The sequence below is a fragment of the Ctenopharyngodon idella genome, chromosome 1 (genome assembly GCF_019924925.1).
Source record: "Ctenopharyngodon idella isolate HZGC_01 chromosome 1, HZGC01, whole genome shotgun sequence".
Lineage (NCBI taxonomy): Eukaryota > Metazoa > Chordata > Actinopteri > Cypriniformes > Xenocyprididae > Ctenopharyngodon > Ctenopharyngodon idella.
The window spans coordinates 30,396,843-30,415,440 of NC_067220.1; the positions used below are offsets into that span (position 1 = coordinate 30,396,843).

At 38.2% G+C, this 18,598-nt stretch overlaps 1 protein-coding gene across 1 annotated transcript; it reads left to right on the forward strand.

The window, feature by feature from the left end:
- The first annotated feature begins 604 nt into the window (after positions 1-604).
- On the forward strand, positions 605-4,215 carry pou4f2 (POU class 4 homeobox 2). The gene is made up of 2 exons (XM_051895209.1): positions 605-1,372; positions 1,674-4,215. Exons 1-2 carry the CDS (start codon positions 1,151-1,153, stop codon positions 2,610-2,612), a joined length of 1,161 nt encoding a protein of 386 aa, XP_051751169.1. The 5' UTR covers positions 605-1,150; the 3' UTR covers positions 2,613-4,215.
- The last annotated feature ends 14,383 nt before the right edge of the window (positions 4,216-18,598 follow it).

The following is an 18,598-nucleotide window of genomic DNA, read 5'->3' on the forward strand; positions in this document are numbered from 1 at the left end:
GACATAATTTGTTTAATGCGTGTCGGTATATCAAATTACCTCGCTATAATGGAATGATAGTCGTGCGTTTTACTTTGATTTATTTCGCCCAACAGGGACAGCAGATGATGAGGCTGTCTGTGGTGATTTCTTCATATTCATCCACGTTTCTCGGAGACCAAAGCTTCTACTTGCGGTTTTTTTTTCTTTCTTTTTTTATTATAGTGAAAGTTCAGTATTGTACAAAAATAATAAGTCGAACGAACAACGTGCATTTTGCCAAGAAAATTCAAAATACACTCTCTTAGTATTATCGTGTAACACGGACATTGAAATAGAAAATGTTTAATTTTAGAATACAATTCTGCGTTTACTTTTATTCCTTTAACCATTGTGGTTTCCTCAATAACTTTATACAATACCAGCTGCAGTCATTGCAACTGCCCATGCGCAGAGTCCCCAGCGGCGCTGTGGCTAATGAAGAATAATAAATCATGAAAGGTTTTTCAGGTACAGCCGAGAGAGTGTGTGAGAGGAGAGGGAGTGAGAGAATGGGCGAGCAAAAGAGAGAGAGAGAGAGACGCAGCCTGCCCTTCGCCTTAGAGCACAGACAGATCGAGTCCCCGCAGCATTGAATGTAGTCGACTGTCACCTTTATCCCATAATCAAATTCAGCAAGAACCGGGATAAAGGTTAACGAACGATATTGTTTTTAGCAACGTCGTTTTGGAGATTTGCGCGAAGAGAAGAGAGAAGAAACTTTTTGCAGTCGTTTTAAAAGCGTGAGCAAAGACAAACTCACCAAAGACATCAGATTCCGCTGTGACAAATGTAAGATATTTTGTAAGGGTGGAGGAAAATTCTTTGGAGCGTTTCGATAAGAGTTGACGTGATCTTTGAAGGAGTTTACCGACAGGTTGCATGGCTTACTGGTGCTCGCGACACATCTCAAGCCACGGCACGCGACGGAGCGACCAAGAGAGCGCGTTCTCCGAGACCATTAGGCAGCACTAGATGAGCTATCTAGAGACTTGGTGCATCATCCTCTTCACGTTCGTTGCAGCGCCAGAGACTTGAGACTTCCGCGCAGAGACTGGGCTTGAACTCCAGTCGAAGAAGAAGGCGGAGTCTTAACTTATTAAAAGGAACTCGCCAAGGCTCGGTCGCAAATATGATGATGATGTCTCTGAACAGCAAGCAGGCGTTCGCCATGCCCCACACCAGTTTGGCCGAGGCCAAATACTCCAGCTTGCATTCTTCGTCCTCCTCCTCTACTTTGACTTCCAACGCGCCCTCGTCCTCGTGCTCGTCGTCCAGACACAGCAGCACGATCAGCAGCAGCGGCGGCGGCAGCTCGGAGGCGATGCGCCGAGCATGTCTCCCAACCCCACCGGTACGTATTCTGCATAATCACCGCTTAAAGGCACATTTTGACAGCCCACTTTTTCTGCTTGATGTTTTTTTCATGTCTGCACAGCAAATCACCCAACACCTCCATTTTCCCTCCCAACTTATGTATTCAGCCGGGTTTGCCTTTCGTATTAATTTTTATGACCTGGGATGTTGCATGTGTCTTGTTTTGTGTGTTCTTTTTTAGGATTTCTTTTTTTACATGCTGGAAATGTTTTAAAAGCACGGAGTGGAGCGCGAATTCCCTGCTGACAGTTATGTGTGCATTCTATTTGCAATTGCAGAGCAATATATTCGGCGGATTGGATGAGAGTTTGTTGGCCCGCGCGGAAGCTCTGGCGGCGGTGGATATAGTCTCGCAGACCAAAAGCCATCATCACCCTCCTCATCACAGCCCCTTCAAGCCGGACGCAACCTACCACACCATGAACACGCTTCCGTGCACCTCCTCGTCTTCCTCGTCGTCGTCCGTGCCCATCTCGCACCCGTCAGCTCTCGCGAGCCATCACCACCACCACCACCATCACCACCATCACCAGCCGCACCAGGCTCTGGAGGGCGACCTGCTGGACCACATCACCCCGGGACTGGCACTTGCTGGAGCCATGGCCGGGCCAGACGGCTCGGTGGTCTCCACGCCTGCGCACCCTGCCCACATGGCAGGCATGAACCACATGCACCAAGCTGCCATCAACATGGCTCACGCCCATGGGCTGCCATCCCACATGGGCTGCATGAGCGACGTGGATGCAGATCCCAGGGACTTGGAGGCATTCGCTGAGCGCTTTAAACAGCGTCGGATCAAACTCGGCGTGACCCAAGCGGATGTAGGGTCAGCGCTGGCCAACCTGAAGATTCCTGGCGTAGGCTCTTTAAGCCAGAGTACCATCTGCCGGTTTGAATCCCTCACGTTGTCCCACAACAACATGATCGCCCTGAAGCCCATCCTGCAAGCCTGGCTGGAGGAGGCTGAAAAGTCGCACCGGGAGAAACTGAACAAACCCGAGCTCTTCAACGGGGCCGAGAAGAAGAGGAAGCGGACCTCCATCGCGGCCCCCGAGAAAAGGTCCCTCGAAGCGTATTTTGCTATTCAGCCGCGTCCGTCCTCAGAGAAAATCGCAGCAATCGCAGAGAAGCTGGACCTCAAAAAGAACGTAGTGCGGGTTTGGTTTTGCAACCAGAGGCAGAAACAAAAACGCATGAAATACTCGGCCTGCGTCTAGCTCGAGAAGAACACCAACACGACGTGTCGAGAGACTTCTAAAACTGTTTAGAGACGATTTGTAAAATATTTCTTATCTCACACCTTTTTCAATCATCAATAACTTGTGCATTGAACCAGAATTTCATGACATTCAAAAGAGACATTTGAAAATACCAAATCACTGTCACGTATTACGCAAAGGGGATGTGGAATCATTTAAAGGATCGTTTGACTGATCAAGTAAGACCATTCGTTTTTCCTCACTTATTCTAGCACACTTTCTATATGAGAGGAGCAAGACTCTTTAAGCCTCAATCAGACAGACTGCCTGAAGCTAAATAACATATTTTAGTCATTTACCAGAAAGTGTTCTGTATCAAGCTACACACAACACCAGTAAATTATAAACTGATCAACCCTAAGAGGGAAAAAAAAATCTTCAGGTCAAAGGGGTGACAGTGTCTTGTCAGTGTTTTTTTCATTTTAAGTATTTTTTTCTCAGCATGTCACGCTTCAATCTGGTGTTACTTCAGGGTTCATTAGAAGAAGAAGAAAAAAATAAGTCCACGAACGATTCTGCAACATTATTAGATAATAACCAAAACAGCTCTTTGTAAATTATTGATTTAGCTGTTACATGCATAATTTTGTCGTCTGTCGTCTTCTTAATTCCACTTCTGTGATTTTAATAATGATAAACCTAGCCTACAAATAGGCAATGGGCGATGAGAATATCCATATATTTTTACTTGTGAAGGCATATGGATTTAGGACGTATACATTTGCTATAACTGACCACTTAGTTATTAAAACAGAACATACTGGATATACTGAACACGAGGTGAGGTTCAATTGTTTTTAGTAATGGGGTTTGTTCAGCCAAATATCTGTTGCAATACGCCTGCGCTCTGGCTATGTTTCTTATGAACTATTTATCATGTGAGGTAATGTTTACTTCATTACATATTTATTGGGATTCCCTCCACGTTTTTGCTTGAGAAAATCATATTGAGACAACAAGGAAAACGTGGCCCTCTGCAAATGGGGAAATTGCTTGAAACAGGCCACTTTTATTTTCTTCTTTCGTTGTTTCGAGAAGGCACAATCGAGAGATATTATATGAGAACATTTTCTTTGAAATTATTTTCATGTATGTTATCTGCTTATTTATTTGTATAAATATACGCGTATAATTATGGAGTCGTTGCTTGTTAAATTCACCATGTTTAGTAATGTTTTCTTCATGAAAAAGATGAGTTTCATGGAAGCATTCACGTAAAATGTAAATATCTCATTTGGACATACACATAAAATATCCGTACAGGTATTTGCTGTATTGCTGTTTTAGCTGCGGTAACTGTAATGTCTGTTGCTTTAGGTTTAATTGTCGGATCAATTCATTAATTTATTACATCAATGTATATTTAAGTTACTATTTGATAATTGAATTGAACTATGTGTTTCATTAAAGAACTAAATTTTAACATTTTATGGAACGTTCTCAATGGGTTCATTTATATTCAAAGGCCTAAACAGAGTTTTCAAACGTTTTCATCATGGACTGCATGTTATGTAAATGAATCTTATATCGCTTATTGTGTGGATTACATGTGTCTTTAACACCAAGTTGCATTTTTCTTATTTCTGTTGAAAGACACAAATGGGCACTCAGATTAGCTTAGTATCTTACCGTTTGCTTAAAAAAGACGTCTTGACATCTTGAGCTGTAGAGCTACGCTTGGTGTTTTCATGAACGACTTACTGCTGCTAGCATTCACAGCCCTTAGAAGCCTACCTGAGAGCAAATGCTAATATTCTATTAGAGTCTAATCATGAAGTCTATAGAGATCTGGGGAGGTCCCTCGAGCACAGCGCTGCCAGATGTCAGGCCGCCAGAAAAACACCTCGCCTGCCAACGTGCCGGGCTCCATTTAAATCCACAGTCGATGGTTCTCGTTCTTCTGCCGACATAGGCAGCCCTTTGAAGACTGACTCAGTTCACTGTTAGGCCGTATGAAAAAGAAAAAAATAAATAAATAAATAAAAAAGAGACGGGAGTGTCATCTCAGTAGCGCCGCTCATGTCATGGCATTCTAGGCGTACCAATTGCTTTCAGCACCACGGACAGCCGCCTGAATAGAGGAGGTTTTGCCATTGATGTTTCCTGCCGATTTTCAAAGGGATTTAACAGATGACGAATGCAATTTGCATTCCGTTTTGTTCTTTTGAAAATCATGAACGTAATATATTTTAGCAAAATTGTATTTTTTAAAAATATATATTTCAGTTTTTAAATAACATTTTGAAACACGAACAAGTACAAGTTCCAAAATATTTTTTTAGCTACACTGTAAAAAAATTATTTTCATGATTTATCACATTTTTTTTCTTTTGCCAAATCAACTTCAATAATTAATGTAGTTCAGATAACATAATATTTTGAGTTTCTGTTGATTAAACCAATCGCCTTCATTGTATTAACTCAATTTTTTTATTTCAATAAACTCAAAATTTTAAGGCAACCAGATAACTTACTTTTTTAAGTTAAACCAACAATTATTATTATTTTTTTTTATTATTATTATTTTTACTTTTTTTTTTTTTTTTTTTTTTTTTACAAAATACTCGCAAAATATCTAGTGGAATTAAAATTCGTATTTTTTTTTCAAAACTTCAATAATGTTAAGTAGACTATTATAAATAATGTTAAAGACTATTAAGTAGTTCTTTTCCAAAACATTTCATTGAATCCGCAAGTATTTTTATGTTTAAGTGTAAAGCCTTATAACAATCATATCAGTGTTCAATTTATAATTTGGTGGTTAATTTTAAGAAGCTCTCTGACTGAATAGACCCAAAAGTTCTCATCAATTCTAACCTGCTTCAAACGAGGAAATCAGTTTTCCTAAACGAACTGATCACTTAACACGATAATGTGAACGAATTATTAAATTACACATCGAATTATGAAAATCAGATAATTACTAGCACTAAGTAAGTAATCATTAACTGGAGCTGTTAATTACAGTCGGTCATGGAGGGCTGTACGTGGAGAGGCTCGTCGGGAATGGAAATGAATCTAGTTGCTTGACACTTATGGACTAAACGGCCTATCCCGAGCGAGCTACTCTTTAACTTTCAGATAGGTGCGAAAAATATCGATCGGATTTTTTTTTTTTTTTTTTTAACCAAATCAGTGAAGGGAAAACAGAGAGGTAGACTAAAATATAGGATCATTCAATACACACACGGGTGCGCTTAAATGTATATTTCCAAGAAAATTGAATGTGTCATTTTATTCTGCCTTCCTTTAATAGACTGATCCAAGAGGGGGCACTGACCTGTTAGCGGTATCGCGTACATGTGATTCTCATGCTTTAAAAACCATGGTGGTCACACTCAAAAACGAAAGGGCAGTGCTGTTTTCCTTTGTTATAATTAGGTCTTCTGTTTTCTTTCTCTTTCCCCTGAACATTTCCCCCCTTTCATAGGGATAGTGATGAAATTTTAATGAAGCCAGGGACTGTCGGTGCTCCGCCTGGGGACCTACGAATAGAATATTTTAACTGTACATTTACCCCAAGTGTCTGCCATCAAAGCACGTTAAGACAAACCACAGGCCTCTGACGTGTTGGAGCCCCTTATTTAGCACTTGAACATTTATTGTATTGTCACTGATGTCCATTGAATTTTTTTGTTCAAGGGCAGGAGATTATTGGTATCATTCTAAGAATTTCGTTCGTTCAACTGGGGCAAATATAAGGAATTACATTTTAAATTAAATAGTTTGGCTAAACGTCCCCACATTTTACACAGAGGTGTAATAATCGTGAAGCACGTTCTATAAAACAAATCACAAGTAGTCTATATGAACGAATAAATTCACCATGTCTTGAACTCTTCTCACACACACGCACTCGTGCCAAAGGCGATATACAGTTTTACGCGTACTTGATTACGTGGGAAAACCAATAATTTATAATTCTAAATCTAGAATTATAAAACAATATCAGACCTTTGTCATTAACCAATCATATTTCCGTAAAAATAATAATAATAATAATAATAATAATAATAATAAAAAAACAACAATACTGAGTAAAACTAGAAGCTAACACTACTGCGATAAATAACAGTTATAGGGTCATTAAAAAAAATGTTTAGTTTTAGTACAGGTCTGTCTCGTCTAACAATATTTAGCCTACCTGTTATAATAATTATTATGATCACTTTAGCTCTGAGAAAAAAAAAAAAAAAAAAAATCCCCACGAAACGTTGTCAATATTTCCAGACTTGCAGAAGTTAAGTTTTTACCCTTACGTTCACCTTTGTTCATTATGGAGCGTATTATATTTTACACATACTAAACAATTTAAAGAGATTTCAAGCACACAATCTATTGTTACAAAGTAATGATATATATATATATATATATATATATATATATCTATATCTATATATATATATATATATATATATATATATATAGACCTATATAAATTTCTAAAATCAACTAGATGAGATAAACGCTAACCGACACATCATTCGCCCGAGGGTTTATTTTGATATTGTAACTAATAGTAGCCTATAAGTATGAATCTAATTCGATGTATTAAACAACTCGACAACCCCCAGCTGGCAGATTTTTGGAAAAAGAAAAAGAAAACATAAAAATATGAATGAGAGAGGACATTTTCTTTCCGTCGTTTCCTGAAGTGATTCAGCTTACGGTAGCCTTTATACAATTTTCCAAGGCGACTAACGAAGAAACGCACACAACAACTCATTCTAACTTAAAGCAAAATCAGTTTACGCTGTAAGTACAGATCGTGGCATATACTGTTGAAATTTGTGTCTTCAAAAGAGGCCTATGGTGATTAAATATTAAAGAGCCTAGGATGAGCCTGTATGTTTCTCGGCCAGTTCTGGGTTTCTTCCTGCACGCCATGAAATTCATTTAGGCTTTAACTCACAGCACGTTGCGTTCTCTTATTCTCAGACGCTGTTGCGCCGTTCCAAATGAGCAAGTCGCAGTTAGATCGCGCATTTGGCAATAATGAGAAGGTGGTAGAGCTGTCTGCTGGATGTGTGTGTTCATTGAGGTTTGACAGCCGTGCTCCGCTGCAGATCTATTCATCATACCCGCAAGGACTGCCTCTCTCTCTCTCTCTCTCTCTCTCTCTCTCTCTCTCTCTCTCTCTCTCTCTCTCTCTCTCTCTCTCTCCCCTCTGTCCTCAGTTTATACAGAACAGAATCATTTACATAAAGTCCTTAAGGCAAATAACTGTTGGGGGCTCTAATTTATATCTGATCGAAAATTAGCCGTCATTATGCGCCCCATTAGCCGCGTCTTTAATGTGCTTCTAAGCACCATTTGTCAAGCAGCTTGTTAATATCCTTCAAGTCTTTAAAGTTGAGAGCTCATTAAAAGACTCTGCGCCCTGGTATTGATGCTATTTTATAAAATTCTGCAAAGCGTGAAGGACCGTTTAAAAGTTTTCTCTTCCTCCTATAACTGAATGATGTATGGTTTCCTGAGCAGCAGGATGGATGCACCATTGTTTCCAATTTCAAAGTTATGTTAGTGTACGTTGTAGTCACCAAGACAGGTTGCTAGCCTAATCTTTCGCATTGTTAAGTAAAATTATGAAGATAGCTATCACAAAATCCTGTAGGCTAATTGGCTTCTGGCAGGTGAATTAAGTTGTAACATGCAATAAAACCGACTTGCAGGTTTGCAAAAAATATTTGGAATCTAAATCATGAACTGCTTTCATAAATAAGAAAATCACCCTTTAAATACACGATACATTCTAAAAGTCGCGCAAATTCAAGCCGTAGCCGTAGGATCAGTAGCTATAACACGGTACATTGTATATACTGTCTTTTATTTGTCACTTTATTCACAAATCACACGCATTTCACTAAAACTGTACACTCTTTAAAACGTCTTACAAGGCGCCAAACTCATAGCCTTAGATTTCCCTCAGACCCCCGAAAGTCACTTATAACTCGCAAATTGTCAATACTAGGTAATGTGTTTCTTATCATGATCTGTCCTCCATAATTAGGCATGTGCTGTCTGCCCGTGGGTGGGACTTAACGGGTCCTTATTATTAGTTAAAAACTCAAGCGCCCCATCGTTGCTTCCGTGGACTCCTCCAGGCTAAAGCAATAAAGTGCGTAATTAGAATGCTAAAGACAGATGTAAATAAAAGCAATGAGACAGTGGTGAAAGATGAGGCGCTGGGGTCAGGTTCTCATCAAAAACCCAGTTGGTGTGATGACACGACGCCCGGCCAAGCGCCAGAGGCCCGGGGCTACAGCGACAGACCACAGGCAGAATGTAGTAATGACTTCGATGGAGTGCCATAAAAACCTAAAACGTGTTTAAAGCATTTCTGGCTATATTGCATTATGCATGCATGTAATGCGCCGCGCGAATGAAACATTATATAGGGTGAATTCAGTTTGACTAGGACACTTTTTTCCATCTCAATGGCAAAAATGTCCCAATCAACCTGGACCCGTTTTAATCACACTATACAACGACGCTTTGTCACATTGAAAGTGAATAGTTTATATGTAATTTTTCATGTTAACTTTTAAAAATCTTAATTTTTTTTCTTCTTAAAAATAATTAGGCTATAATTTCGCACCCTTCACTGATGAAATGACCATTTTTTTAATTTAAATGACATATAAAATGCCTTTTGTTAACTATCTTTGGGACCTTTTTTCTCTTTTTTACATTGCTTTAATGCAAGAATTGTGTGGAGTAATTCTATAGGCCTGTATTTGCATTTTGTTATTTATCTGTGTGTTCCCCTATTTAACCCATTTAGGGTGCAGACTATAAATAATAAAAAATACCATCAGTTTGGTTACTTTTTTATTCAGTTATATTTAGTGAGCTCTAATTCCTTCACAATATAGAGCCTCATTGTAATGTCACACCCTCAAGTGATGTAATTGTTTTAGACACTGGGGTTGTGTTTTATTCAAGCTCAGAGTGCAGAGATCTAGGCCAATGAAACAGACACAGAGAAAGAAAGAAACACAGAAAGAGAGAGAGTGAGAGAGCTGCCCTGTTTAAAGAGCTTTCACTTTTCTGTCTGATCCCTCTCTTCACTAATGAGATGTTCAGTAGAGGTTTACCTGGCTACCCATTAGCTGGGCTTTATTGTACCCCAGCCGCCTCTCTCCTTGTTTTCTTTCACTGCTCACATCACTAATCACAGATGCTGGAAATGCTGACTACAGAATACGGAAGGAAAACATGCCACCATTCACTAACTGTAGCCTAAGGTACAACATTGCAGCTCTTTGAGGAAACTGGAAAAATCTCACTTATTAAGAGAGGTGTATATTATAATTATTACTATTATTATTAGGCTATTATTAGTTATAGTACACTCTTAAGAAAAATGGTTCTAAACACTACCATATTAGGACTCTTTGGCTTGTAACAATAGCAGAACCTTTTTTGATGCTAAATAGTAGCCTTTTTTATATAAAATTACATAAAGAACCATGCTTTGAAAATACCTTATTATTATTGTTATTTATTACTATTATGGTGAAAAATTGAAATGACATTTAAAATGCCTATTGTTAACTATCTTTCTGACCTTTTTCTCTTTTTTACATTGCTTTAATGACAGAATTGTGTGGAGTAATTCTCTAGCCCTATATTTGCATTCTGTTAGGCTATATATCTGTGTGTTCCCCTATTTAACCCATTTAGGGTGCAGACTATAAATAATAAAAAATGGTCACTTTTTTTTATTCAGTTATATTTAGTGAGCTTTAATTATGGTGTTTACCCCTCTATCTACCTAATCTTATAATATCGTGTAGCGTCTATTAGGGTTCTAAATAAATAAATAAATATTGCAAGTTGTGTGAATATAGCTACAATACAAATAAATTATTTTATATTAACATGGGAATTTGTAGCAAAAATGACTGCTCTAACAACAGATTTTAGCTGAACACATTTATAACTGATAATTGGAATTAAACATAATAAATACAAAGAAATAAAACACAAACTAGAGAAACAAAATAAATGTAATAAAGTTCCAGTGAAATATTTTACGCCCATCATTATGTTTGTATTTCAGTGTAACTGAGAGGTGTAACTTTCTCTCTGCATGATGATGAGGTTGTGGGGTATGACAGAGAGTCACAGTGTGTCTTTTTCATTTGTTTAAGTAAAAGAAATTAAGATAAAATGCCAAAAGTAGCCATTGTGAATGGACAGTATGTGAGCCCTTCACTATGGTAAAAGGAAAAAGCAATACAACTTCATAGAGTGACTTTAATGTTTTTGGGCACTTGTATGAATAAACCTAAATAATAACACTTTTACAATATGGTCATAAATTCAATATCTGTCACTTACTTGCTTAGTTGAGAAGAGGAAAGAAGTATCCTTAACCGAACAGAGGTGGTTACACTTAAGCTATATGTTCTGTGAAAAAAAAAAAAAAGTAAAAAAAGAAAAAAGAAAAAAAGACATGATTGATGGCAAACCAGTTACAATTTGAAAGTTACCATTTATAGACATATTAAGAAAGATATCAAGTACCTGACTGTTGAGTGTGTGCTGACAATCTGTGTAGTTGGATGGTTGAGCTCTGGAAAATCAACAAAAAGGTGGCTTTGAAAGGATTTGACAGTTCCAGACGGCGGGAATAAATAACCCTAAACTCTAACACAAAGAACTATTTTAGAATAAAAGTTTTCTTCAGGACAATATGGTTCTAAACAGAACTGTTACTATGTGTAAAGAACCTTTAAAGCATTCTGTATTATACTAAAGAGCTCCTATAGTGCTTCATGCTCTTTGACAGGTGCTGGAAAAAAAGGCTTGGGATGTAATTAAAAATAAACTAATCTCTATATTTGAGGCAGCTGATTATTACGCTGGAATGCAGTTTGTTTATTTCAATGCACGATTACACAAAACACAACAAGGATCTGCCTGCATTCTGCACACAACAGGTTTATTTATATACAGGTATGTATATTATAACTGGTAATACATTTGATCCACTTTTATTGGAATGATTTGAAATGCTTTGCTCATTGTGGTAAAAGCAGGGTATGTTCTGATAAGACATTTTACAATTATTAATACATTTGAACCGAGGATAAATAGCTTACTAATTCCTAAATTACCTGTACAGCATTGTTTTAAATTTATTACAAGATTTAAATGCAAACTAAGCAAACATTTCATTTTTAATTCAACAAATACATTGTTTTATTGCAATATTGATAGAATACAATAGATTGCTTCTATTGTTCTCCTCATTTGTAAGTCGCTTTGGATAAAAGTGTCTGCTAAATGATTAAATGTAAATGCAGTATGTCATCTAATGCACTAAAATATTAGCCTTTTACCATACATTAAGATGGTAGAGGGGATATTTTAGAAAAAAATAATAATAAATGGAGTGTTTTATACTGAACTACATCCTTGTAGCAGTAAGAGTCTCCAAAGTGTCTTTGTAAAAGGTTGATTACTGTTAGAAATACATCAACTGATGGCTGCGGGCTACCAAAGCTAGTCCTGCTGACTTGTAGTCAAGGAGATTTTTGTGGTATCATTATTTTGGAGCAATTCACAATCATGATGATTGTTCTTCTATGAAAGTGAATCATAGACATTTGGAGTTTCCTGTCATGAGAAGGTCTTTGAGAATTATAGTGTCACTTTAAAGCCATTATTCGGTCATTTTATCTGCTGCAATACCACACTAACAATCTTCAAATGAAAAAGATCATTTTGCCAAAGGTCCATTACAGTTTGGAGCACTTGGCCCACTTCATAATGGGGGCCACAAATAATTTTTGCACTTGGGTGCAACATTGCCTTGTTTTGCTGCTAGTTTGAGTCACATGAAGGGACACAAACAGCTGTAAACAACAGAGCAATCAGTGTCCCATCTGCTACTATGGCCCACTTACATGAACGTATGTCGCCACTTCTTTTACCCTGTGCCAAGCAAGTGCCTGAGGACACGAGTCCCCAAGAAAAGGACCCATTTTCCGAGGAAGAAAAATGAAGAGAGAAAAAAGTTGTTACGGCAAGAAAATGGCATGGTAGGCAGCTATCTCAAAGACAAGCTAGTTTAGAATTCTGTCTCATTGCCTCACATACAATTAATGCGTTACACTGAGAAGTAAGTTGAAATGAGAACATCTGTATTTTTAATATCAACATGAAGATATATAAACTTTGTTGTCTTTGGCACTGTAAAATAAAATAAATAAAAAACTGTTTACAGGGGAAGTGTTGGTTAACAAGTGTTACAATTTCTAGGTAAAATTGGGCAAAGATATACCATCATGCCTTTGAAAAAGACAACAAGGTGCTCCAGAGAGTCACTTTAAATATAGTGTCTGCCAAAGGACACGTAATAGATGCTTGAGCAAACCATCATCCAAAACACAATAAATTGTTCTTATGAACATAATTAAGCACCACTTTGTTATTGCTTCTCACAATAAACAGTACTTAATTTCATGGCTGAAAAAACCCCCAGAAATCATTAAATATGAATTGGCAGGATGATACAATGAGCAACCCAAGGAGAGGTAAGCTCTGCTCTCTATTACTCAAACAGCAGCATCCACTGGGAGAGCAGCAGAAGCCCATGGGGCAAAATGTACTGCTGCATCAGTTCATCTGCTCTGTTTGCCACTATTTGCATTAAATTACTGACATTAGGTATGTTTGTCACTGTTAATCAAGTGCTAATTCTAGATCATTAAGGTATCAGAGACTTGGTGTATTAACAAATTACTGGTATCACTTTACAATAAGGTCCCATTAGTTATCGTTAGTTAATGCATAAACTAACATCAACTAACATTGAGCAATACATTTGTTACGGTATGCATTAATCTTTGTTAATTTAATAAAAAGACAACTGTTCACTGTTAGTTCATGATAGCTCAGGTCTATTAAATAATATTAACAAGAAAAAGCTTTTGATTTTAATAATGTATTAGTAAATGTTAACTAAGATAATAATAAAATAATACTTTAGAAGTATTTGTCATTGTTAGTTCATGTTAACTGACATTAACAAATGGATCCTTACTGTTAAGTGTTACCAAATTACCTGCTTAAGGTTAATCCATGCCATGTTAAAAATCTTTGATGGTGTAGTTAACAAACAGAGATATCTGTTCTAGCAAACAGAGATATCAGATTTAAAAAAGAAAAAGAAAAAAAGATCAGGTTTCTATGAAACGGAAGTAGCAACAGAGATTTTCTTTGGTATTTTGACATACTGTATAACAGAGTGTAACAGATTATTGAAAAAAATATGTGGTTCTATGTGTTGGTTGTTGATTGTATTTTGAGATGTGGGCATTGCACTCAAAAGTAGAGGCAGATGAACGCGAGTTTGCAGGAGTGGAGTTTAAGTGGAATACATGATTGGCGACGTCCTGCATGCTTCACCAAAAAGAAGCCTCCCGTTTTCACTGGAAGCTCTAGTTATGATATTCTGAATAAACATTACATGGTCAACAAAAATAATATAAATGAATAAAAAGAAAATAGTAAATAAAAATGAAACATATACATGGATGAATTGTTGTACTTGACAATGGACAATGGTCTGCTTTCCCCACAAAATTTCACTAACATGACTAAACCTTAATAGTGTAATATCTCTGGAAAATTGAATTCAAAACTGTAAATCCAATAAACCACTGCTTAAATAATTGTTGTTTCCTGATAGACAGATTGCCAGTATGTGCATTAGTGGTGGATTTTTAAGTTACTCTTACATAGATAAATCAGTAGATGGCAACAAGTGACTATCTTTATGAGTGGGTCATTGAATTATTCACTCAGCTGATTCATTCAAAATAGTGATTTATTCAGGAATGAAACAGTGAGCCAATAAAAAATGTACTCTATCGATTAGTTAAAAAACATTGATTAATTTAGTTGCTCTGAGATCACCCGCAATACATGCATGACTGTGATTAACTGCGTCTTTGTGCAAATCACACTCTGGGTCAGCAGCACAGACAGTGATATTGCTTGAATATCTATATGTAGTATCTTAATCCTTATTTTTTTAATTAAGAACTTCATTCAAAACTTCAAACAATCAATCAATCGGTTCAAAATATTTTGTTCAAGAAAACCCTGAAATCCATCAGCCTCATTAGGTCTACCATAAAATTAGCCCAATCTGTCTGGTGAGCAATAGGCTCGACACTGCATCACTAATAACCATTAAACCATTAAATGGATCCCACTTCATAGGTGAAGGATTATGAAAGCAGAGAACTACTTGAGTAGGCCTAAGGTTTACAATGATTTGTGGCTTGAGAGTCTGTGCTCATAATGACAGCTCAAATACGCTTAGTGCCTGAAAACCCATCTGGTTCCATTATTTGAGCCGGGGTCAAAGGGACTTGTAGTCCTCTGGGTGGAATTCTGGGAATTGTGGGATATTTGAGCCAGGTAATATCCCCCTTTCTTTCGCAAGGGCCTCAAAGACTTCTGTCTGTTATTCTCACTCTCTCATTTACTTCACTGCTGCAACAATGTAATATACATAATTCAAACAACCAGGGAATGGCTGTGGGCTCCCAACCACCTGCTGGCTTTTATTAGCTAATTAATGGTGATTTATCGTAGTTGCTAATTCGAGTGTAGCCGATTGCCTTCAGGAGTCTATGAACGCCATGTGAATTCTGATGGTAATTATGCTTATTTGATGGGCAGTCTACTAAAACAAAAAGTTCTGTCTCTTGTGCCCACAGCAATGAAATTTTTGACTCTTACGGAGACGACCTTGTGTGTGTGTGTGTGTGTGTGTGTGTGTGTGTGTGTTTCTTTCTTCTTCTTTTTTTTTTTTGTCTCATTAGCGCTTTCCTTATGGGTCTGTTTTAATACCTATATATGTAATTTTAAAATCCTACTATTTTTTTTTCTTTTGCTTATTAGTTTCCATAGTTTCAAATTAGCATTGAACCTGTTATGTTTTTTTGTTAATTATCTAGTCTGTGTATTTATACCCTTAGTTCATTGTTCTGTGTTAACAATGTTAAATGTGGTTGTGTTCTCCTGAGTGTTTCCGTGGATATATGATTAAATAGTTTATTTCTTTGCGTCTCCTGTGTAGTGCGCTTTATTACAGCCACGGTGTAAGGCATACCTGCCTGGTGTTGGTCCTCGGGGACCGCGATGAGCGAGCCAGTAACAAGGACTGAACTAACCACTGCCCCGGAGCCTAAGCTCGACGAGAGGTCTGACCAGGTGTGCGAGCCGGCAAAATCATCTGTGCCAGCAAGTGTACTCATGGAGTTTGAGGGGATGGAATGGAACCCTACCCACACTCCCGCTGCTGAGGGTGAGCTGCAGCTGGCCTCTGCATACTATTATGAGGATTTGGAGGATATTTCCAAGTCTCCTGTGTCTCCGCTGGTCCTGCGCAGCTAAAAGTCTCCTGTGTCTCTGCTGGTCCCACCCAGCTGCAAGTCTCCTGTGTCTCTGCTGGTCCCGCCCAGCTCCAAGTCTCCTTTGTCTCTGAAGATCCTGCCCAGCTCCAAGTCTCCTGTGTCTCTGAAGATCTTGCCCAGCCTCCCTCTCCCACCTCCTCTGCCTCTAAAAGCCAGTTCCTTGGCCCCGCGTCCTTTCAGTCCCTCAGCTCCTCGTCTGTTGACTCCACTCTGTTGCGTGGATCTGCCTCGGGTCTTCCTGTCTCCAGCTCCGCCATAACAAGAGGATCCCCTGGCTCTGACTCGAACCACCGAGGCCGTCACTCTACCTCGACTCGCCGACCAGACGACTCCTTTGGGCTCCCTCGTCCCCTCGCTCTGCATTGGTCAGACGTCGCTCTGCCTGCACCATGGACTTTCAGGCATTCAGCTGGGCTTTGTCCCTTCACCCCTACTGTTTAGTTGTGCTCAGCTTTCCCTATGGCTCTGCCTTGGTCCTCAGTCTCACCAGCCCTGCCTCAGTCCTCTGGCACCCTGGCTCCACCTCGGATTCTCGTCGCTGCGGCTCCGCCTTGGCCTCCAAAACCATCTGTGTCACCCGCTATCTATGGCTCCTCAGCACCACCTGGCTCTCCTACTATTCTGGCTCCAGCGCTGGTGTTCGTACATCTGACTCCACACTGGCTTCTCCCACCATCGGCTCCACCATGGGCCTTTGTACTGGCTGGGCTTTGGATCATCCTCCTGTCCGCACCCTGTCTCTTCCCACCTTCTTCTCCTCCCTGGTTCCTCTGGTCTTTGTTTCTGTGGTGTCTTCCTCAGTCTGCTCCTCATCCTTCTCCAGAGCCCCCACCCTGCCTCCCTCCTCAGTTGGGACTCTCATCAGTACGAGGACTATATATATATATATATATATATATATATATATATATATTGTTTACATGTGAACATTAACCAACATCAGAGAACCATGAACGTGTGAATGTGTTTTTAAATTATTAATGTTAGGTTAAAATTTCTGGGGCTAATTCATATAAATAGTTATGGTCAAGTGCTCCGGCTGACAAAAAAATTTGGAACCCCTTCTATTAAAGTAAGGAAGTTGCTTGGTTTCCCATTGTTGCCCATTGTCAAGCATTCAAACAGCAATAAAGTTATAACCATAGAGGATACCAAACACTTATTTGTGATTTCAATCTCATGTCTTCTGAGAGAGCTATGCTGCAAGACATACAGATAAAATGAGACAAATGTCTTCAGGCTGCTCCTATGAGTCCTTTTGTTGTCACGGTGAGCTCATGCAAAATCAGTAGAAATATGTACTCAAACATCCTGTCCCAATGTTCACAAGATTCATTGCTTTCAACAGGGACAAGTGTGGGGTGACATTAGGAAATAGCCTGAAGGGCTAAGACTGGGTTCCTTTCAGATAGATATACAGTTTTATATATGTTATATTTTAAGTTCACTTGATTATAAATATAATCACAAAAATGAATTTCCACACAAATATATATATATATATATATATATATATATTGAAGCAAAATCTATGAATTGGGCAAATCTATAAAGGATAAAATATTCAATGTTTCAAAACTATAAACAATGCATAAACAATATTTGTGTAAACATTTGTAAGTGTGAAAAAAAATCACTTCTTTTTTTTTTTTGATAATTGTTATAAAATAATTGACTCCATTTACCATTGTAGTGCCTCGCCGTAACCATAATCTCTTTGCTTAAAGAAAATGAGGCTTATTTATTTAGTTAGTTTGTTTGTTTGTTAATGCCACAAATTGTGTTGGTTGAGCTTAAACAAAACACAATTCATAACATTTTGGCAAATTGGTGGCTAATTCATATGAACTCTACAATCTCACTGGTATGTTTTTCATATGCCTCACTGACAGTTTTAGGGGTGGACCGTCATGCTTAAGATTTTTTTTTTCTTCAAATAATCACACATTTCTGAATGAATCAAATTATACAAATTCACAAAATCATAACATCGTAAAATAGTTACGTTTTCTCATGAGATCGGGTTGACTTAACTTTAATCACTAACTTCCTGCTCACTCCTTACTGCTATAGGTGTTATCCTATGTTTTTGTCTTTAAAGTTAATGTGTAGTACTGAAGCAATTCTAGTTCTATTTCAAAAAGTCAAAGCTTTTAAAACACATGAAGCACAAATTGATCTGTGTACAGTAAAATTTACCTTCCCCAGCCCAGCCTTCTGACATCAAATCCACAATGCCATTTGACATCAGATCCACAAAGGCCTGGGATCTGAATGTTCAAAGTTGGCCTCTTGATGTTTTCCACCCACTTGCATGCATATCCTTGGGGAAAACGCTTTTTTTTATATCCTGGCACAGGTTTCCTCCCAAAAGGCTTTCGTGTAGTATAAAGCACTGTGTCAAGTCACCTGGCAGCTCTCAAAAGAGAATGTTAGTCGAGGAAACCTGGGGTTAAACAACGACTGCACACATACACCTTGACTGATCCTTTTCATCATAAT